Source organism: Tiliqua scincoides, chromosome 1 (assembly GCF_035046505.1).
Source record: "Tiliqua scincoides isolate rTilSci1 chromosome 1, rTilSci1.hap2, whole genome shotgun sequence".
NCBI classification, from domain to species: Eukaryota; Metazoa; Chordata; class Lepidosauria; order Squamata; family Scincidae; genus Tiliqua; species Tiliqua scincoides.
The window spans coordinates 247,949,110-247,972,108 of NC_089821.1; the positions used below are offsets into that span (position 1 = coordinate 247,949,110).

Below are 22,999 nucleotides of genomic sequence, written 5' to 3' on the forward strand. Positions count from 1 at the left end.
AATGATTTTATTTTTGTTCTGGTTTTGATCACATAGTGACACTTCTCTCCCCCCCCCCCCCCAAAATAAAGGTAACCATAGGGAAAACACAATAAATTAATACAGTTAACACATTTAAACGTACCTCTTGTAAAATTAAGTACAACCAGAGACCAGTTGACAGCATTACCATGAGAGAATCAGATAATATGAAATTCTTATCTAAAGATGATCATTTTCAGAGTCCTTCTAAAGCAGTGGTTTCTAATGTTTAGGACCCCGTGGACCACTGAGGCAAAAATTAGATTTGTTGTGGACCACATGCAACATTCCTGCACACAAAAAATACAAATAAATTTGTAATAATTAGAAATTTATTATGATTTATTATTTATATAGAAGAGTTGTGGGTTGCTGCTTTTGTTGCTGACTGCATCTGTGTGCGGTCCACAGAGAAGTATCTCCCAGACAAATGCTCCCCCCCCCCACAGTCTACCAGAGAGTGTGGAGAATGGACCGCCCACAGCCACAGCAGACACTTCAGTGCCAGCTGCGTCTGCGGGCAGTCTGGTCTCTGCCCTCTCTAGAGGTTCATGGGGAGTGTCTCCTGAGCAAAATAGTGCTGAAACTTGCATTGACACACCAAGCACTAGTTTGTATAGGTGAACCAATATGGTGTAGTGGAAATGTGTTCTTAGGCGGTGGGGGGGGCATCTGAGTTCAGATTCTTGCTTAGTAATGAAGCTTCTTGGATTGCTTTGAGCAACTCACTATTGTGTAGAGCAATGTAAAGCAGAGGTTTTCAGACTGGGGCATCGTGACACCCCAGCCTGAGGACCCAGGCCTCTTTGCCATTTGAAAACTGCAGATATAAAGGTTCCCCCATCCCTTTAAGGGGCAGGGGAAGAGGAGGGGGCAGCGAGGCGCTCCCCAGGATTGCATCACTAAGGGGGGCAAGCGGGGTGCTTTTTACTTTCACTAACTTAGGGCTTCTGCCTTTCCTCAAAAAGGAAGTGCTTTGTGCATGCTTATGTCTCAACATTCGAAGCATCGGGGAGCCCTGTGGAGGGCTGTGCAGGGCTCCTCCCTCCTCTTAGAGACTGCAAAAGCCCTACATTAGTGAAAGTAAATAAAAAGCACCCCCCCCCTTAGCAATGCGATCCTGGGGATAGCCTCGCTGCCCTGGCTCCTCCCCCACAAAAACTTACATAGGGAGTAAATCTCCCTAAAATTTTGAGAACCTCCAGTGTAGAGTTCACAGGGTTATTGTGAATATACATTAACTCTCAATTTATGTTGTCCTGAGCTCCAAGGATGGCCAGTGTTATTTTGACTTCAGCTAGAAGGTTTATAATGAACAAGTTGTTTATAATGAACAAGTTGAACAAGTTGTGATGGAAGGCCCAGATACAAATGTGGTATCAATGGATGCATCTCCCTAGAGCAGGGCTGCCCAAACCCTGGCTCACGGGCCACTTGTGGCTCCCAGGGGGCGCCAGTCCAGCCCCCCAGGGAGCCCCCCCATCTCCAGTGGGCACTCGACCCGCTGGAGCTCTTGCTGGCCCAATGCAACTGCTGCTCACAGCGGTGGCGAGGGGATTGCTGGCTGCAGAGCTCTCCTGCTCTTACGGGAGAGTTCTGCAGAAGCCCCGCCCATCCAGTACACACACCGGGTGTTGGGGAGGCCAGGGCTGAGGCTGCACATGGAGGGATGAGTAATCAGGCCACTTGAATATGCTGCTTTCTCTCCCCCTTTTCCTCCGTTGCTTGTGGATCCTTATTCTGGGTTAACTCACTCCTGGTGTGTGGGCGGGTGGGTAAATGAGCAGATCCTGCAAGTCAGAAACGTCCCCCCCTTTCTCTCTCTTGCTTGTGAGAGCCTTATTCTGGGTTAACTTCTGTGTCCTGCTGTAAGTGTGTGCCTTCTGCAATCCACAAATGGTGGAACTCTGTTGGTTCTGAGATACTTGGTTCTGTGCATTTTTGTAAAATGGGAGGGGGGGTTGGTGAAAAACTTCTTCTCATGTGTTTCTACCTTTACTTGGATGAGTTTCTGCCTAGAAATATTTTACCTCGTGTGTCCATGCCTTGCTAAGATGTGTCTGCCTAGAAATATTTCTATGATAAATAAGCTCAGTAGAATTCATTCTTTCATATAAGTTCCATCTTTAATGTATTAATGTATTTAATTTAATGTAAATTTATGTAAATATAGTCAAATTTTAAATATACATTAATTCTTTTCCCCAGCCCCTGACACAGAGAGATGATGTGACCCTCCTGCCAAAAAGTTTGGACACCCCTGGCCTAGAGTAATAGATCTTTGCAAGAATTATATCTGTTCTGACCTTAGCAGTATTCATAGTTTTGCAGGCATCTGCATGTCTTTCAGATGCTATTCTATTATTAATGCTAAAACATTCCACTTTCCTGTTTCCAAAGGCCATTTCCTCTTTAGTTTAGACTCGTTTCTTCACCTCACCCAATGGATCATCATAAATTCTACTAAAGCTGAAAAGGCACTTAAGTACTTTTGACAGCAAAAAAGTGTGAATGTACGACAGTGTTATCTATCCTAACAGTGCCATTTTATTTTACATCTTTTAAAGATATGATTTCCTACTGTACATGAAAAAATAGTTCTTAAACTCTCAGATAATTCTGTGTAGTTGTCTTCTTGATAGTTTCCAACAAGACTTGTTGCTAATGGTTAATACTTTAGATTCAGTTTCGCTTTGCTTTATGGTGAGGATTCAGAGGTGAATGGCTTCTCTGAAGAGATAAATGATTACCCCAAAGAAGCAGAGCAGAGGCTGCTTTCTACATTACAGTAAAAGCCATGAAAGCACTCAAGGGCATTGAATGAAAGCAGCTGTTGGCCTGTCTTACAGCTCACCTGTCTCCTTGCATTTCCAGGCACAGCATTCCTCTTCTAGCTTCTATCACCAAATAAGCAGGAAGGCCATTGGTTAGGTTGAGGGAGGTATATCTTTTATTGTTTTTGTGTAATACCATGTGCATGTATGGAAAAGTAGGATATCCATGTTACACATTTGGGGGAGTTTCTGTTTAATGGACTTTGCACAATGATCGTCTAAGGTGGGTTGTTAATTGCCTTATAGTGGGACTGAACCTTAGAGAATAGCTGCTGCCCAAGTCTCCTTAAGTCAACAGAAGCTGCTAGCTCATAAGATGCTTCTTATATGCCCATTCAAGCCATTTCTGGCCCCGAGGAGAAAAAGAACCAATTCTAGTAAGGCTCCCCTTCCTAATCACTGAGGTGTATCTTGTTCCAGTGAAGCAACTGGGGAAGTGACCTAGCAAGTTAATGGCTGAGGCAAGGTCATGTCTCGAAACTTGCTAGGTTTCAACCAAGTTCTTGCCATGTCCCTCTCTGCCACCACACTGCTTCTACTCAGCTTCTAATACTGTGTGCCATAGTACCTATTGGTGCACCCTCACCTCTGCTCTGCATTAAAGTATATTGTAATCAGAGCTGGCATCAGCTGGGAGCAAAACCCTGATTGGAGTCCTCCATGGTGTCTCCCTAACAGTATTGAGGGCTCATGCAATCCTGGTCAGACAGGCCCTCTGATGGGCATAGTAGAACTTCAGATGGTACCCCACCTGGCCAATCTCTGATGCCCCCTCACCCAATTGTAACTTGGGTAAAATGAAGATAGATGGGGAAATGGATCATTCTTGCCTTATTTTTTTTTTTTAATGGGCTACCAATAACATTAGAAAGGCAGAAGATATTTTGTTTAAGTTTCAGAAGCTGCAGTGGCTGCAAAGAGCTCTTCAGCAGACTTCCTAGCATTTGGAGTTTTCATTCCTGAAGTCTGCAAAACAATAAAATTTCAAATAGCACTTTAAATCATTAAAGTGCTGTCCAAACATTAATGTGGTTAATGCCAAATATAAACCACAGGGAGTTAAAAGGTCTTGAAAGGAATTAGAAGGTCAGGCCTGATCAGTAGTACTTAGTTTAAGGGCTCTGTTTTGTTTGTAAAAATTAATGCAGACATATTTCTAAAATCAGTATGTGTAATCTGTGTGGGTAAATACTGAGGAGTGTTTTGGAATTTCTCTTTCTGGGAGAATGTGAGGCAGAACAAACACTGATACTCTTTGATTTTTTGAAGTGAAGTTCTTAAAATACTAATTGACTTTTATGGAGATATTTCATAATCTCTTCATAAGGCATCACTTTCAGAAGAGTGCAACCTAGCTCCAAGGTATAACCTAGTGTAGTGGAGAGGTCCCAGTTTAAGGAAGGACAGACTATTAACTTCATAAAAATATGTTGCTAAGATAATTCTTAAATAGAGTATCCCTGGTGTTTTAATAAAGTAATACCTTACTTGAGTGCCTACCAAATGGGAATTTGACACATTATCTTTTAAAATAAAGTTTCACATAATTAAAAAAAGATAATAAGCAGTATATCCCAATTGCCACAAGTTATCTAAAAGTAACTCAAGAACGTGACTATGTTCAAATACATTGGAAGTAGTAGAGTTTCTGACCTCTAGAGGAGATGAAACAAAGCATTTGGCTCATCATCATAGTTCTTTTCAGGTAACAGTTCCCTATACTTAGACTATTTGGAGGGGGTAGGACTGAGCCTACCCTGGGCCATGAACTCTGAAAAGAGCCTACCTATGTATCATGGAGTTGTGTGAATAAAGCTCTTGTAGCACTTGTTTTCTAGAACAGTGGTTCTGACACATTTAAGGCTCCAGGACCCACTTTTTAGAATGAGAATCTGTCAGGATCCACCAGAAGTGATGTCATGACCGGAAGTGACATCATCAAGCAAGAATTTTTTTTTAACAATCCTATGCTGCAATCCTTCCCACACTTACCCAGGAGTAAGTCCCATTTACTATCATTGTTAAAGGAATATAGAAAGTAGCTTGTTAAAAGTACAGGTCTGTAACATATCCCCGGATGCAGTCACATACCATGGTAGCATCAAGTCTAATATATTAAAAATAAAATATTGAAATGAATGGGGACCCACCTGAAATTGGCTCGCGACCCACCATTATAGAAACACTGGTCTAGAATCATTGCAATTCTTCTTAGCAGGCTTCCATAAATGAGAGTTTACTTATGAGCTCAAATGTAGCATGTGATACTGTACCAGTCTGGACCAGATACTCTCTTCCCTTCTCATCCATCTCAGAAGATAAAGCAAATACATATGAAGATGCTCTATACTGAATTGCACCATTTAATCCATGTTGCCCAGACAGAGGCTTTCCCAGCCCTGCTATCTTCCATTCTTTATCTGTACATATCAGGCAGTAAACTTGGGAACTCTTGCATACACATCCAATTCTTTGCCACAGAGCAAAGGCTCCTCACTCTCTGTGTCAAGCCGGGATTCCCATTCTGGCCTGCCCAATGGGTCAGCACAGTGGCAGAAGCTGCAGATGACTTACTGCTGATCTATCAGACACTTAAAGATATTCATCTAGTGCAGTGTTTCTCAAACCGTGGGTTGTGTTCCACTATGTGGGTTGCAAGCCAATTTCAAGTGGGTCTCCATTCATTTCAATATTTTATTTTTTCGTGTATTAGACTTGATGTACCATGGTATGTGACTGCATTTGAGGAAATGTTACAGACCTGTACTTTTAACAAGCTACTATGTATATTCTTTTAACAATGATAGACTTACTCCTGGGTAAGTGTGGGTAGGATTGCAGCCTAGGATTGTTAAAAGTTTTTCTGTTTGGTGATGTCACTTCCAGTCATGACATCACTTCTGGTGGGTCCTGGTAGATTCTCATTCTAAAAAGTGGGTCCCAGTGTTAAATGTGTGAGAACCACTGCTCTAGTGGTTCCAATTGGGTAGGCATCGGAGTTATTGTGTTAGTGTTGATGTTTTTTGATAATTAGTTAAATTATTTGGCCAAACAAACCAGCATGTAATAAAGGTTTTCAGAAACCTGAAAAGGAAAAAGGTTACACAAGCCAGTACATTTATCAAATTGCAGTCCACTTTTTAATTTGATTGTGCTAGAAAGTCCGTAGCTATTAGAGTAAGGATTTTCTTGCAGGCAGTTATATAAGGAGTTCTTGACTGTGTTCCAGGGGTACCAAGGATTTTCTTCAAAGTCTTAAGCAACTTGGTTTGTAACATTTGTCAACTATATTTAAAGATATAGTAGGAGAGATTCCTGTTTGGTTTTTCAAAAGGCAAGTATGACATTTGGGTTACCTGTGTGGAAATCTTCTTGGTGATCTCAAAGCTCTTCAGACATCTGGAGAACAGTATACACTTTCAAAGAAATGCGCACATGTGTGTGTGCATGTTCAGAATTCAAGGCGAGAGCAGAAAATCTTGGATTCTATTGTGACAATGTTCGTTTAAAATATTTATATCCTGCCTTTCCCCCTGCAATTGGGGCACCCATGGTGGCTTGCAAAATTCAAAAATAATTGTACAGTAAAACACAAACATTCTACAGTTTTGATCCCCTGTGTCTTGAGTAGTTAAGGGTTTCAGAGGTTACACTTTCTATTTTAATTTCCTTTGGAGAGCATTGGAGATGTCTGATGCCATAGCAATATTTACTTTTTTACAAATGTACAAATAGAACTTAATGGAGGCAAACACAATTTCTATAAGCAGATAGCACAGCTCTCTAGAAATCCACATCCCCTGCACCCCAGTTTCAGCTAGTTCCAGCTAAACCTTCCACACATACTCTTTCTTCCATTTTTCAGACTGCAAAGTTCCTGGACCCATTAGCTCTGGGAGATATGTAGCTATCAGAGCATCTCCAACTATTCAAGGAACACTGAAGTTCTTTTGTTAGATTCCCTGGCACTCATCAGCTGCCCACTCGCTGTGATCAAGGCTGCCAACATTCATAACAATGTTTACCTTGAAATTTAGAATGGAAAAGGTGCTTGTATTTCCTTATTGCTGCAGGAGGCAATGACTCAGCCTATCACTTCAGATCTGAGTTCTGAAGAGAGAATTCACTTTTGTGTAGGACTGAACTGTATTTGGAATGTGTAAGAGGCTAAAGAGAGAATTTAATTTAACTTGGATGAAACCAAAATGGACTGTAAAGTGCATCTAGCAGTGTTAAGGTGTTGTAAGAAGACTTATAAAATTTTGTAAAGGGTTAGATTTTGAATGAGCGACTAGAAATAAAATCTTTCATATGTTTTCCCAGAGTTGCCAACTGACCAGAAAAGAACTGATCAGGGCTACTGTTGTGACCTTAATATTAGCAAGATCTGCAGAAATTAGGACTCTCCCTCTTTATTGCTTCCTTATTCCTGCAGACTTAACTGTGGCTTTTGTCTTGGAAGAGCTCTCTGTTTGTAGCAGTAGATTAGGTTCAAATTTATTTTCCCTAGTTATGTGGCTGGGGTAATGTCACCACAAGCATTGTTATGTATGCTTTTTCTATAGTCTCAGAAGTCTATGAGAGGTGCAGGCAAGATGTTAAAATCCCTCCCTTCTTGGGTCTTGTTTCTGTAGTGCCTTAGGTGAAGAATTCAAAGTGCAGGCATCTTGCCCATGCACAGCAGTTCAGACAAATTTGTGCCCTCTTCAGCAGATTGGGGATTGCTCCACAGCTCTATCAAAATAATCTTGATTATTTCAGCACCCCCCCCCCCCGCTTGTGAACTTTTGAAAAGACTGTGGCCCATTCTTTTTCTGTTTTATTTTCTGATGGTCCCTGACTTGGGATAACTGTATGCATTGCATGGCCAGTTGCCTACTCTTAACAAAAAACTGAAGTTACACTTGGGAAGGCTAGAGGAGAGCTTTCTTTCTTCTTGACGTAAGAGTCTGGTGGTTGTGGTAGTAAAGTCTGGGAACTGGAGTACTTGGTGGAGAAATGGAAAAACAAAACTCTTCTGATCAGACAGATAAATGGCCTTTGCTGTAGATGGCAGCTAGCACCTCAAGGGCCTGTTGCACTTTGGTTGACATCTCTCTCAGGGTTGTTTGGACCATCTGTGTGTGGCAGAGCATTCCAGATGACTGAAGCCAGGTTTCAAGATTTGGTTCCAAGGTGAGCTGTTCAGTCAGATGTGTTACTTGCCAAGGCTTGCAAATTGCTAATCTGCTTTTCCATGTCTATAGCCAATCAACTAAACTGGCTCTCCGTATTGCTTGTTGGTTCTGAGAAAGGTAGGGGTGTGTGTGTGTGTGTGTATGTGTGTGTGCGTGTGTGTGTGTGTGTGTGTGTGAGAGAGAGAGAGAGAGAGAGAGAAATGAAAGTAATGTTCATTTCAGAAACCATAATGTATTCCTAAAAAGTGCCCCAAGTGGTAAACGTAAAAAATCCCTCCTCCCCCCGTTTCTTGGCTGCATGAACCATTGACTCACTTTTAGGCAAAGATTCTCTGCTTGTTTGGGACTATTGGCCTTAAGCATCTTCTGTATCAAAAATGCCTTCAAACAAACCAGTACAGTACAGTACGGACTATACAAATGTGATCAGGTTACTTCTGTATAAGCCCAAATGTTGAAGAGACTACCAGCACAAGTTTATGCATGTCTGCTGAGAAGTACGTTCAATTGAGTTCAATAGTACTTACTCCCATGTGAGTGTGGATAGGGTTGCAACCTAACTTTACCACTTTGGCTGTTCATAATATCCAATGGTGGAATGTATCTTAACTCAAAACGTGTTGGATTTGGAATGTTCTGTTGAAGAAATGTGATAGACCCCTTCTTCATTGTCACTCGTGAATATGCAGTGTCGCTTTTTTTGGCTCATCTTAATCAGTATACAAGTTAACTTTTCTCATGAGCAGAACACTGAGGGCCCAATCTGTCCAAATTTCCAGCATCAGTGCAGCCGCAGTGGAGCCCCAAGGTAAGGGAACAAATGTTTCCATACCTTGAGGAGGCCTCTTTGACCACCTCCATATCACAGAATGCAGTGCATGGCCCATAGGCACAGTTGCACCGGCACTGGAAAATTGGATAGGATTGGGCCCGGAAAGGCCCTTCTCTGTGGGAGCAGCACATGCAAAAATGGTCACATTTAGGGGTTCCTTATCTGTGCATTTCTCAGTTTTGTCAGTATGCAGTAGCATAGTTCCCAGAGAACAGGTGCTGGAGTATATTCTTAACATACAATTGGGCAATGCCTGTGCAAATTAAAAAGTCCTGTATGGTAAATGCCGTTGCAAATGAGTGCCTTGAACATGAAAATGAGAATGAACCAGCCACACCTTGGGGCATGTTCCTCGCATATACCACTAGGACTCTAGCAATATGTTTACTTGGATGTGGGTCCTGCATAAGTACATTGTAACGTAATTGCAGCCTAATTCCACATTATTAACTTAGAAAGTGCCTATGGTTGAAAGGCTTGACTATGCCTGGAACCTGTTTACCACATTGTTTGGAAAGCTGTCATGATGGCACATCCTTTTCTTGAAGTAGCTTTGCTTCATTTAGCTCTGACTTTGAAGTACCTCAAACCACTGGGGGGAAGAAAACCTTGGCTTCAGAACAGTTAGTGCTCTGGCAGTTTCTCTCATCCTGGGACTGAGTGACTTATGTTTGTGTTTGGTAGGAAGATTCCTCTTCTGGGCAATAGGAGTCTTATTGATCTGAAGTCCATACTCCCTGGAGATGCTAATCATTTTTTGTTTTGTTTTTTAAGGAAAGTAAAGATTACATCAGAGCAAAGAGCTGCTTTAAAAAAAACACACACAGAAAACCAGAGAAGGGGAATCCAACTGAGCTTCCTGCCAAGAGGGAACAAAAGAGCCAAAGTACAGAGCTCTTGGCATTCTTCTTGGAAACCCACATGTTGGGAGAAGGAGATGCCTTCAGAGACGTTGACAGCAATTTGGCAAAAGCTGCAGCTTTGAATAATCATGGGCCTTTTCTTTCTCTTTTTAAGAGAAAGAGGATGCCCTATGGAGTACACAGACGAAATTGCATTTGTGTTCTGTAAACAGTTGCATTGCTAGACTGATCTTCCTGGCCGTGTCACAGCTACTGCTCAACGTTTGCGTGACTAGTTGAGGTGGTCCTGTGCACACAGTGACACAGAGAATGTACAGACTGTCGTAAAATGTATTTTGAGCACGTGAACAGGGCATATCCTTCTGTTCCAAATTTTTTGCTGCACAACCATATGCTGTTCTTGCTTGGAAGTAAGTCCCACAGTTCTCAGCAGGGCTTATGCACAAGTAAGAGTTCATAAGGTTGAAGTTTAACTTCTTCTAGCCATGACTTCCTACTCACAATTCCATATGTGCAACCACTAACACAAAATGAACATTGAATGATTTGGTAGAAATCACCAGTTGCCACCCCACTGGCTAGGATTCTGAAAAGGTTTTTGGTTTCTTCTTCCTTTGCTTTTAACATTAAATAGTGTAGCTTTTGTTGCAATCACAGAGATGCATATTTGCATCAAGTCACTCTTGTTCGAGGCCTGAGGACCCATAACTGGATTTGCCAAGTCTTAGTAAACTCTTTCAGCATTGGACAGAAAGGAAAATTTCATCAGACTTCTAACTCTTTTTGCCAGAGGTTGTGGCAGGAGAAACCACATCTGATAACTTTCCTGTCTATACACCTTCTAAAGCAGGGGTCTCCAAACTCCAGCCTATGGGCCAGATGTGGCCCGCGATTAGCCTCTATCGAACCCGCAGCAGGCCCTTGTCCCCTGCATGCCTCTGGCCCACTCAGCTGAATTCGACCAGAGCTGTGTTCCAGTTGCATCTGGAGGGTGTTATGAGGGTCAGAGAGGCCATGCACCTCACCTCAGAATGCCTTCTAAAGACCGAAAAACATCACTTCCTGGTTTTCCTGAAAAACCAGAAGTGACTTTTTGAGCTGTCTGAAGGCCTTAGGCTTTTTGAGGCTTTCTAATGTATTTATTTAAATTTTATATTTAAAATGTATTTTTCCTGCTCTCGACACCATGCCAGATATTTGATGTGGCCCTCTGGCCTGAAAGATCCCTATTCTAAAGGAATGGGTTCTCTCTCAAGACCTGAATTCTCAACCTTGTATTGCAGATACTGTATTACAAACAAGTGGGTTCCTTCTTGATTACTTTGAACAAGGTTGTATTATTTTCATAAATAACCTGCCGAATGAACTGGAAAGTCTTCTTGATTTATAACCTTTAAATATAAACACATTGCTTTGTGATGAACTATTGTTTCCCTCTTTAAAAAAAATTTTTTTTAAAAGAAGTCCTGCTTCATACTCCTCTTGCCATGAGATAGAATGTTGTTAAAATGAAGGCAGTGAGAGCAAAAAACAGAGCTGGAAGAATATCTTACTGTAGTGTTTCCTGCTGCCTACTTTCTCAGCCATGCATGGCACTTTTCATGTGGGAGATACCCTTTGTTGGAAAAGGGTATTATCACTGAGGCTCCTTAGCTAGGGTTGACAGCCTTCTGTGGTTGGACTGGAGCCTCCAAGAATCAGTGTCAATCTCCAGGTTATTATTGAAAGCAATCTTGAAGCTTTTAACTGGCCCTCTAGGAATTTCCAACATTACATCATGTGGAGTGGTGGATATCCATAGATGGCTTCAGTCAGAGTTGGCAGTCCTATCCTTAGTTCTGTGGCTGAATGGAAACACCTAGAGCATACATTGAATCTTTGACTCTTAAAAGTTGTTCCTCCTTCATGCCATATTCTAGAAAACCTGCTGTTCCCACAAAGCCAATAGGCTGATGTCAGTAGCTAGATGTTTGTCAGAATCTCCCAAACCAGAGTGTCATGTGCATAGGCAAGTACTGAAATAGGCTTGCCCATTTTTATCTTGCTGGCTCTGATCCTGTGCCCGTTAAGAGCAACCTGGCATGTATTTGTTTAGCAAGCAAATCTTTTCTTTTTTTCTAGCATGCTGGATAGAGTGATGGAAGAAGTTTCACTTCTTAAACAGTTGAGCTGCGGTGAGAGGTGCAGGAGTCTGTAAAAATGCTGATAGCCATTTATGGAAAGTTTGCTAGTCTGGTGGGGAAACTAACATCATGGACTTGCACAGATGTTAGCATATAACCCTGCACATAACATCACCATTATACTCTTCATGCTGGTCTAGGCTACTTTTATGGCATAGTTCTCTTCTCTGGTTTGTGGAAAACTTGAAAAGCATCCATTGTGTGGCTCAGGAGAAGAATTATGTCCGCAATAGGAAGTTCCAAAATAACTGTAAAACAGAAACCCCTATTTGTCTGGAATCTTAATTTTTGTATCTAGCATAACATAGTGGAAAGTTCAGTTTTGTCCCTTGCATAACTTATCCTGTCCCCTGGTCAGCTTTTCAGTGTGGACTTCCAATAGATTCCTGTATCTGATTGTCTCTGATTGAAAAGGCTGGTTGTCTCATTTCATGCAATTAGGCGTTTTCTTCCATTGTTCTTCTGTTTGCATATTGTCTTCCGAGATGGTTTGCGCAGCCTTCTGGCTTCAAGATAAGAAATGCCTTGGACTTAATTAGCATGTGTTCCATTTGAACAATTTGTGGGAAACTGTTTTTCCTTCAGGAAGGACTCGTAAGGCTTTCCTACATTTAAGCAGAACTTTTCTGATGCATTTGAATTATGCTTCTTCTTTTTTGAAATAAGTTCCCACAACTCTGTTTGCCTGGAAAAAATATGTTCTTCCTCTTTCACTCCAAAGTTACTTAGCTGAGCCTTCCATTGTGAAGGCAACTGTTGATGAGAAGGGATTTGCCACTCCTTTGGGTTGAACTCACCTACACAAGTGAGTACAGTCCTAGCTGGCGCTTCCTTTGTTGGGACTAGTAACTGCTGTTTACTGTTCAGTGGTAGAGAGAGTACCTAAGTACCACCCATGGCTGCATCCATATTTGGGAGTGTGTGAAGTGTTAGGGCATTTCTTGGCCCACCCCATTTGGGTTCTTGGATGTCTTCATGCAGAGAACCCACAAATACAAATTAATTAGGTGGAGGTGAAACTGTTCTCTGTGTGGCTGTCAGTTGTTTTTCCAGAACAACATGACATTCATGTATTCATAGATAATGGCCAAAGCAGTTGTCTTTCTCTGGAGAACGAAAATAGGTTTATAGATCTCTGAACATGCAAAAGCAGAGAACATGCACTTTTGGAATGGAGAATTTGACTCTTATATGAGGAGGATCTGATCTCTCTTGAGATTCTCCTGCTTTATAAACACTTTATACACCCTGCATGGGAATTCCTTGTGTGAAACTGATTTCTGAAAGGTTGACTGTCTGTGCAGATCTTACAAGTGTGTTCTGTCTTTGAATTATCTAACCGTGGTTTTATTTAGCCTTGGAGAATGGTTTAGTAGTTTCTGTTTCCACCACTAGCCATTTCCCCCTTTCCTATTAACCCTTATTTCTAGTCAAATACTACTAGGAACACTATATATACTACTTTTTCAATTTTCTTTTTTCCTCCCTTCCTAGAGCAAGTCATGGCGGAAGATCAAAAACATGGTGCACTGGTCCCCCTTTGTTATGTCCTTCAAGAAGAAATATCCTTGGATCCAGCTAGCTGGTCATGCAGGTACTAGAACAAAAAGTTATGCTGCATAAATCTCAAATGAAAACTTCACCTAGTGAGCCTAATGAAAGGAAGGTATTAGGATTCTCTAGGTAGATTTAACATAATTAGCTACTTTAACCTAAATTGCCTCTGAAATTGAATTATAAATACTTGTGTTCTAACCTCCTGTACCTTCTCTATAGGGTCTGGTTGATTGACTACTATAAGCACTTGGAAAAATGTATGACTCAAGGGTTGTCCTCTTTTTTTCCTCTCTCTCTCCTTCTCCTCCATATTAATAAGTAGACCAGAGAAAACCAGGGCATGTTACTACTACCTACGAAGGTTCTGAACTCCCTATTGAAGTGACAGATCTTTCTGCTGTCCCAAAAGAACAAGTTTCATACTCTGTCTATTTGGGAAGTGTTCTGTCTAATCCAGTCCACTCCCCATACACCCAACATAGTTTCAAGCTCTTCTTGTAAAAGTCTCCAAAGGAGATCTTACTATTGTCCTAGGCACCTAATTCCATTGTTGGGCTGTTATTACAGTTAGAAAGTTATCCTTGCTGTTCACCTAAATTGCCTTCCCTGTAGTTTCTGTCTGCATTCATGTGAGTGAAGATGTCAACTTCCTTTGTTTCCTATTTATTAAGCCAACTAGCCCTGTGTTAAGTTACAGAAGGATCATGTTGATGGTGTGTCCCAGTGCAGTGAAAATTGAGGGATGGGGGTCTTGTACAATTCAACAAACGAGAGGTGATTGTGAGTTACAAGAGTAAAGTAGATGAAATGATGACACGTCTGTCCTATTTGCCTATAGTGCGTGTGCTGGGGGGGGAGTAGTTAAAACCCTCCTCCTTCCCATGCTTTATTATTGTTTCACCCATTTCTCCAGCCACTTTCCTAAGTTCCCAATTCACTTTCATTATCAGAGCCAGGAATAGACAAATGTGACTGGAGCAGCAAACTGTGAGGAGAGGAGGGTGAGCATTTGGTGCTCCTCTTCAAAATGTTCCTGTTGAAGAAAGACGCAGACACACTTTATATGTGAATAGGATGGAAACACGAATGATGGTCCCCAGTGCATCTACAGGAATATCATATATAACCCTAGCTACAGTGGCCTCTACTCATAGTAGAGACTATTAGACATCTTTCATTGGTTGCTGCAAGGTATCTCTGCATTTGTTTCAACTGAAAAGTAGTAATGAGCATTTAACAAAATGCTCCACTTATGAGCTCTGTTTTTCTTTCAACTGGCCCTGTGTTTTTATCATACATAAGGTTTGGGCCACCTGACAGCTTGCTAGGTGGGATTTGTGTCAGGTCTCAAAAGAACAACAGATGACAACAACAACAACAGTATTTATATACCGCTTTTCAACAAAAAGAGAAAATCAAATATCTAATGGTTCCCTGTCCCAAAAGGGCTCACAATCTAAAAAGATGCAACACCAGCAGACAGCCACTAGAAAAGACACTGCTGGGGTGAGGTGGGCCAGTTACTCTCCCCCTGCTAAATAAAAGAGGAGCACCCACTTGAGAAAGCGCCTCTTAACCAGTTTGCAGGGGTTGCAATCAATTGCAGTCCCTTATTTGCATCCCTTTTCTAGCCAAGCACTGCATGTAATCTTGTCAACCTCACTGCACTGAACTGTCTTTTTTTTGTTTTTGTTAGAAGCAGGAAACAAGGATCCTGTAGCTGTGTGAGATGTTCTCTGTGCCTAATGGGGAAAACTGTTAATGTGCTTCTCTTTTTTTGTGGGTGGCTTGTCTCTCAGGTAGCTTCAAAGCTGCAGCCAATGGAAGGATATTGAAGAAGCACTGCGAGTCGGAACAGCGCTGCTTGGACCGCTTGATGAATGATGTGCTTAGGCCTTATGTTCCTGCCTATCATGGGGACATAGTGAAAGATGGGGAGCGGTACAATCAGATGGAAGATCTACTGGCTGATTTTGACTCTCCCTGTGTCATGGACTGCAAGATGGGTGTCAGGTCAGTTTTCCTTTGCAGCTAACATCACACCCTGCATCTCCTCAGTAACATTCTGATTTGCTAGCTCTTGCAGGGGATGGGCAGTCACCCAGTGCAATGGCATCACATTGCGCTTTTATTTTTGTAAATATTACAAGGGGAGAGTGCAGCTGGGTAGTACATAAGAACATAAGAACAGCCCCACTGGATCAGGCCATGTAGTAGCCATGTGTTTGCCGTATATCTAACTAGATCCTAAGGGTGACGTACTATACCTAAGGGTGTACAGGTTTGTCTTCAGTATCCACGGAGGATCCGTTCTCAGACCCCCACAGATACCAAAAATTGTGGATAATCAAATTGGTGATTTTCTGTCCCATAAGCCCTCTGAAGGGGACTGTAGCTGTGCTCTGGTCCCCTCCGGAGGGCTTTCTGAAGCCTGCAGTGTGCATCTGCCTGCCACCTCTGCGGGCTTCAGAATGGCTGTTTCAGGCCCAAAACGCGACTTCCAGTTTCCCTTCGGAGGGTTCAGGTGGGGCCGAGTCTGGCACAATGCGGGTCCAGGGGGCTCCACCTGTATTTCACTGGATTCAAAGGGGTATAGGGGTATGTACAGTATAAGTGCTTAGAAGTCCTGATCAGGCCAGGATTCTAAGATAGAGTGCTACTTGAAAGCATTGTTAGAAAATGAGCAGTGGCTGGCACCGAGGCAAATCTACAATTTGATTGCACACCGGGTGTGTCACTGTGTTGTGGTTGGTACATGCAAGAGTGCCCCTTGGGAAGCAAATGTTATCATCTTTGAGCTTCATATGTTAGATTCTCTGTGAAGAAACTGGTTCCCCCCCCCCCCCACTGGAGTGTGCAAGGGAGTGTCTAAGAAACAGAATGCTTGGAAACTACAAACTAGTCCTTGTAGGTCTGTGGCTCAAGAGACGGCCCAGTAGTAAACATGCCCTTAGAAGAGCAGCAAGTGTGCTCTTTTTATTAGTAGGTGTATTTGTACAATGCGATTTCTCTACTCCCAAACTACAAAGTTCTCAGTCAAGTTACTTTAGATCTGAGTGTCCAGGCAAGCCTTGGGGGCTGGGGGCGGGGGTGGAGAGAGAGAGAGAGATAGGGTGTAAGACAGACTTCTGAATGTATTTTTGCTAGTTAAAACTTGAGGTTCTGCTTTTCATTCTCTAACATCTCCCAAATACAGAAAGGGACCATCTGAACATGTTCATTCAGATCTGTATGACGTTTGATTTGACAAGTGTGGGCAATTGGAATGAAGATCTTGGTGTAATCTGTTAAAAAAAACATCTTCCATAAAGTACATTACCTGAGATGACACTTTAAAAATGTTTAGCCCTCCTCCCTGCCCTCTTTCCAAGATAAAAAGACTCACTGTCCTGTGTCATCAGAGGTTTACTCCTTGGGAGGAAAAAAGCTGCTTGCTCTGTTTGGCTTGGAATCTGCTTGCGCTGAGGGGAAGCAAAGTTCACATTAACTGCATGAACAAATGGAAAAACATTCTAAGCTGGGTTAACCAGTATTTTCCCCAAAAACTACTTCCTTGTCAGGGAGGTGATGGAAGATAATGCCTTGCAATGAGCTTGACGTAGTAGTGATGACCACTTACTTAGGTGGCTTTAAAAGGGGATTCAGTATCTTTCTGAAAGAGAAGTCTATGAATGTTCAACAGCCAAGATAACAAAATGAAACTCCAGATTCAGAAGCCAGATGCTGGGGCAGGAGGTGGCCATCGTCTTCATTCGTTGCTTGTGGGAGCACCATGCTGATCACACTCGGAAGCAGGATTAACCTTTGGTGTGATCCAATAGGGCTCTTAATATGTTCTTATAAAATTATGCTTTGTACAATCTCAGCCTATGAAGCTCTGTGTAAAACCATATTCTAGTTGTTCACGTGTCTCCCGGATATGCTCCTCTTTCCGGACCATCGCAGGCACATGTAAGCAAATGTTCAACCTTCCCTGTAAAACACACTGCTGCGGTGTTTAAGTAAGAGCTTCTCAACCTGAAAACACAATTGTATTGAGATCTCTGAGTGCGTGTTATTGAGATGGACACAAATGTGCAGAAGTCTACAGAACTTTATGCAGCCAGATTTTCAAGATATAGGTTTGTTTGAGGCAGGATAGAGGCAACTGAGAATGTTTTGCAGGGAAGCTGACCTGTGCATAAATAGGCTGGCATAAGTCTGGCTGACCCAGGAGTACTCCTGCTTGTGAGGCTTCAAGCAACTCCCACTGTTATTGTTAGAAGGCAGCGACCTCTAGTGGTGAAATGGGGAATGACTAGCTCAGAGAAACTGCCTGTCTCAGTCACCCGGGGTGGGTGACTTTCCTTCACCCCTAAGGGCTGCAGATGAAGTGACATGATGGTAGCATTCTTGTATTGGCTTAAGGGAATGTATAAATCCAATGACTCAAATTTTGTATTTGGAATGGATTCTGTAGAACAACATCATTATTCAGGGTATCCATGTCCTCTTAGTTCAAAATACAAGCAAGTAGGGACTTGATCCTTTCTTGGTTGTCTGTTGTATGTGTTTTAAATAGAAAGTCATGACTGTACACATGGTTGCCCTCTATAGATAGTGCTTTTGATCTGGTATTACCTAGTACACATGACCACTGTGTGTGACTGACAAGCAGCTTTGTGATGTTAATTTAAATATATCTCAACCTGACTGTTCCCCTATGCTCATTTTGGACGAAATTTTGGCAAACCATCTTAGACAAGTTGTACCATCTGTGCTTATGAAGAACCAGTCAGATGATTGGTTAACCAAATTTGTTTCTATCCAGATTTTAAAATGTGTTCATGTGGCTTGTCCCCCACTTTTTGAAATAAAAATAAATTCTACTTCATGTTCTATCAGCATCCTTTGTACAGGAACACCAGTATTGTGCATTTTCTGAAACTGGAGTTCCATTGTTCATCGTTCCATGAATGATGGGAAAATAAAATATCCCATTTGTTTATGTTTCTGCACAAGTTGATAGAATGAAACCAGTACTTCCCAGTGGAACCTTGAAACAATAAATTAAAGTAAATTAACAAAGGTTGTTGGAAAGTACGTGTTTCAAGTTTGCACTGTAGAATGGACTGGGTTGGCTCAAAAGAATTTATGGTTCCAAAAATGGAGATTTCTACTATTCTTTTGCTTCTTTTATCTAAACAGCCTTGTGTGTATATTAAAACCAATTAACGACTCTCAGAAGTTGATTCAAGTCTGCAGGAAAACCCATAAATTTCCTCTTTAGATTTTACAAGCTATGAATTATTGGAGCTCTTACAACATGCTGCCTTTTTCTCACCTAGCTTTTTACTTACTGTCTGCTTTATAAAGGGTCCTGCAGGACACAAAAACACTGTATGTTTATTCTGTTTTGTTTTTGGTCAGTCCTGACATAATACCCTGTTTTGGATCAATTGAACAGTTATGGCTGCATATTAGATTTGACCTATTGCTGGAGTGTTACATCCTAGTAAAATGCAGCTAAGTTTCTACCACTGTGTTCTCACAGATTACTTAACAGTATTTAACACATCAAAGGGAGGTTCTTGAATTCTGTGGTTCACTTGCTAGGCAGATAGGTCTTATTGGCAGAAGGAATTTGTCTGTCTCATGTACAAACACAAATGAACAGGGAAGAACTCTTGCAAAGCAATGAAAAAATCTTCAAAGAGCATCTTTTCTCTTGTTCATAATGCCCATGGTAAATTGTCATTCTTGTCTGAAACAAGCTAAGGTTTTTATACCACAAAACCAAACTGTGGGTTAGGAACAGCCTAGTTGGCCTAAGTAAGGGAAGACTGGACAGCAGACCAAGTGCAATGCCAAACAGTCATTGGTGATATCTTTCTCCCTGCTCTCAGCTTTACTTTTCTTACAGGTCGCTGTCACCACCCAAAGCTAGAAAGCCCAGACAGAACATCTTGGGGAAAACCTCTCTGCCAGGTTAATAAAATCCCCAAATCCAAGGGGTTCCCTTAAAACTAGCCCTGATAGCATGATAAATCCCACTGGAGAAGACTTAGAATAGGTAGATAAACCTGTAAAATTGCACAAAGTTTATCAAAGGCTAAAGAATCAAAACAAGAATGGAATAAGTCAAGGGATGGAAGGGAGGCATTGATCAATTGGCAGAAGAAGAATGGGGAGCCGTAGTGGCAGAGGTTGGCAGGGACATGCAGATGGTGAAGCAGAGCCTTATTAGACACAAGTAAAAAAAAAAAAAGCACAAGGATGCAACAAGTAAAAAGAAAAAGGATCTTGCCTTTTCATGCCGTTCCTTTCTTCTCCAGCACATAGTGAGTTAAGCAGCATGCACAAACACACACTACAATACACTGGGAAGCAGCTAGTAGTTGATTAACTGCAATCTTGGCTGGCTTCCAATGAAAAACAGGCAAGGTGCTTCTGTCAGTAATCACTGGGGAGGCAGCAGGCAGAACTGCCTCACAGCCCAGTCCTGAGCTGACCATTGCACCGGGACTGCTGCAAAAGTGAAATAGCTGCTGCAGCACCATACACACAACAGAGCAGCTGCTGGTTGCCCTTTGGGGGAAGGGGGCTTTTGTCCCCTTCCCCTGGGTAAGGCAAGTAACCCTGCAATGGAGCTACTCGGTTCTGCAGCAGTCCTTGGGCTACCATAGAATCGAGAGCCTCTGTGTCGGGCCTGCAGACTGACACAGAGTGCTTTCTGTTCATTATCTAGTAGTTGAATGTAAGCATGGGACCGTGCAGAGAATTTATCATGTGAACCAACCCAACCACTGATCTGATCTGCCTCTAGTTTCCAAAGCTTTGTGATTTGCTTGTCAGTGCTGGCCATAAAAGTTGCATAAAAGTTTGTCCGTGGAGAAGTGTATTCATGCAGTTGTGTCCCCATGAGGGAAAGCACGACTAGATGGTTTTAGGTGCATCATGTGGAGCTTATTTAAGTTTTACCATATGACATGTTCCCAAGAGAACAGATGAATGAATTGCCAAGGCAACTTTGGGTCTTCAGAGCCTCTTCACATTCACTTTGTTGGCTTCTGTTTTGTATTGGAGAGAGCAAGTGCTCATCTAGGACTATCCACTTGAAACAAACAGATGGGAACCCATCTCAAAACAAGCAACTTCAGACTTGTGCAAAACCATTTTAATGCTGTGTTAAGCACAACAGCAGTTTGGCCATATAGCATATGTAGATGAAATGGTATGGACGCCAACAGAAGACTGGATGGGGAAAAGGGAACATCAGGTGCTGTAGTCTAGCCAAGTGTGGGGATATTGCAGCTCTGTTTCTGCCAGTTTATATCATTGTGTAGCTAAAAGAACATAGACTGAACATGACTTTAGTTTGGGAGAGCTTGGTCTTTTCTTTAGCCAGTCAAATAAAGGTGCCCACATCTGCCATACAGAATCTAATGCTTTCAGACTGCAGCTGCATAATTGTACAGTACCTCTCTCTCCCTCCTTTTAAAAAATCCATTAAGTATACAGAGTTTGTAGTGAGACATACTGAATTTGTTCATGGAACTGGAGTTGCGACTTTCTGCCAGATGTACCCATTTGGACTGGTGAGGATGCCAGCTTTCTTCTTCTGGTGATTTTACTCTTATGTGGCATCCTAGATGTCTGAAATATGAGGCCCTTATAGAGGCTACAGCGACACTGACACTTCTGAAGCTGCTGCTAGTGGTAACTGGTATTGTCCCTGCAGAACCTACTTGGAGGAAGAACTAACCAAGGCCAGGAAGAAGCCAAGCCTACGGAAGGACATGTATCAGAAGATGATTGAAGTGGATCCGGAGGCGCCAACGGAGGAGGAGAATGCTCAGCATGCAGTCACCAAACCCCGATACATGCAGTGGAGGGAAACCATAAGTTCCACTGCAACTCTAGGGTTTCGGATTGAAGGAATAAAGGTGAGGCGCTGGGGTGGGAAAAAGCACCCTGCAAAAACTGTCTGTGTTCTTGGGGCCACCATGAGAGGAAGTCATGAGTTTGAGATTAACATTCCAAATATTGCTTGCATAACTGTATTGGAGTTTCAAGTAGCCCATAGTGAAATTCTGACTCTGTTGAAATGACAATTCTTGCACTGAAAGTGCACTTCCAAGCACTGCCTTGTGGGGCTCCTTTGGAGATGTAATTCGTGACCTGTGCTGTTTGTAACCTTTATTTGTTTCCTCCTCTGATAACCACCTTATATAACTAAAGAGGTGCTATTGGATGCAGCAGAGAGCTGCCACTGTCCCTGCTGTCTGCCATTCTAGGGATATTAGCTGCTTTGTTCTCCTATAATCACATTGCAACTCCCATAGAACTTTGCCATGTATGTTGTTAATTGGCGGCAGTATTTAAAAATAACCTTGCATGTTGCGCTGCTCAGACAAGTGACAAAACTTGTGAATAAAGAAGGTTGTAGCAGCAAGTAATGTGAGTCTGAGCCTAAGAATCTCTGATTGGATGCAAACTTCTTATGTTTGCAGACTCAGCTTGTCTGTAGCTTCCTGCCATGCAGTGTGCCAAACATTTGTCATGCCTCACACTTTCCTGGAAAGCTGGAGAGGTTGGTGATGTGTGGCTGAGGCTACAGGTATCATGATATTCTCATGGCTCTTCAGATATCTGGGGTGGTGATAATCTGTTTAGTAGCCCATTGCTGGGGACTAAACTACTGGGGGCTACAGAGACTGGCTTTCAACAGCCAGACAATAAACTGAAAAGCACCCATAACATAGTAACTAGCTGCCTGATTCTACTCTGAATTTTCAAAAGGGTGTGGTTTTTCAAATTGTTCCTGGCTTTTCCGTAGTGACTTCTGGTATTTGGGGAACTTTGAATGTGTTGCTCAGTTCCAGTAAGAGTGATGCATGCGTGGAAACAAGCACATGAGTGTGTGCACGTACTCTGCTGAGTTGAGAATCATAGCTACAGAACTGTGCTGCATCTACACGCCCCAAGCCAAATTTAAACTGCATAGTGAGACCACACTGGCTTACTGAGTGTTTGAACTATGCAGCCATCTCCTTGAGTCACCTCCGCTCCCTTTTTATAGCATAAAGGGATGTGAGTAATTTTCACTGCACAGGGAATTTTGTGGACGTATAATGTTCTGAGTTAAAAGAATCTTGGATAGCAGAGCTAAGACTCTCTCATACCTAGGATTGTGGAGAACTTCTACTAGTCAGAGTAGACAATATTGGGCTAGATCAATGGTTCTCAAACTGAGGCACCCCAGCCAGAGAGCTTCTCCCTTAAGGGGTGGAGGCAGTGACGTGATCACCAGGATCGCATCACTTTGGAGGGGCACAGGGGCTTGGCTGCACTCATCACAGCCGACAGCAGCCTTCCAGGGGTGCGGGGAGCCCTGTGCCAGCCTCCACAGGGCTCCCCAACATGCAGAGAATGTAAAACTAACGATCACAACCCACTCGAACTCCCTGCGAGTTTGAGATTTGCTGAGCTAGATGAATCATTGACTTAGATTAATGCAGCTCTGTACAATCAAACCCTTTCCTACATTGGT

The 22,999-nt window shown here is 42.3% G+C and overlaps 1 protein-coding gene across 1 annotated transcript in view; it reads left to right on the top strand.

The window, feature by feature from the left end:
• ITPKB (inositol-trisphosphate 3-kinase B) overlaps positions 1-22,999 on the top strand; it is a 100,483-nt gene that overhangs the window by 70,677 nt on the left and 6,807 nt on the right. Inside the window, exons 3-5 of the mRNA XM_066618687.1 lie at positions 13,405-13,504; positions 15,267-15,480; positions 21,188-21,392. Coding sequence (XP_066474784.1) covers positions 13,405-13,504; positions 15,267-15,480; positions 21,188-21,392 — 519 coding nt within the window. The remainder of the gene's footprint in view (positions 1-13,404; positions 13,505-15,266; positions 15,481-21,187; positions 21,393-22,999) is intronic.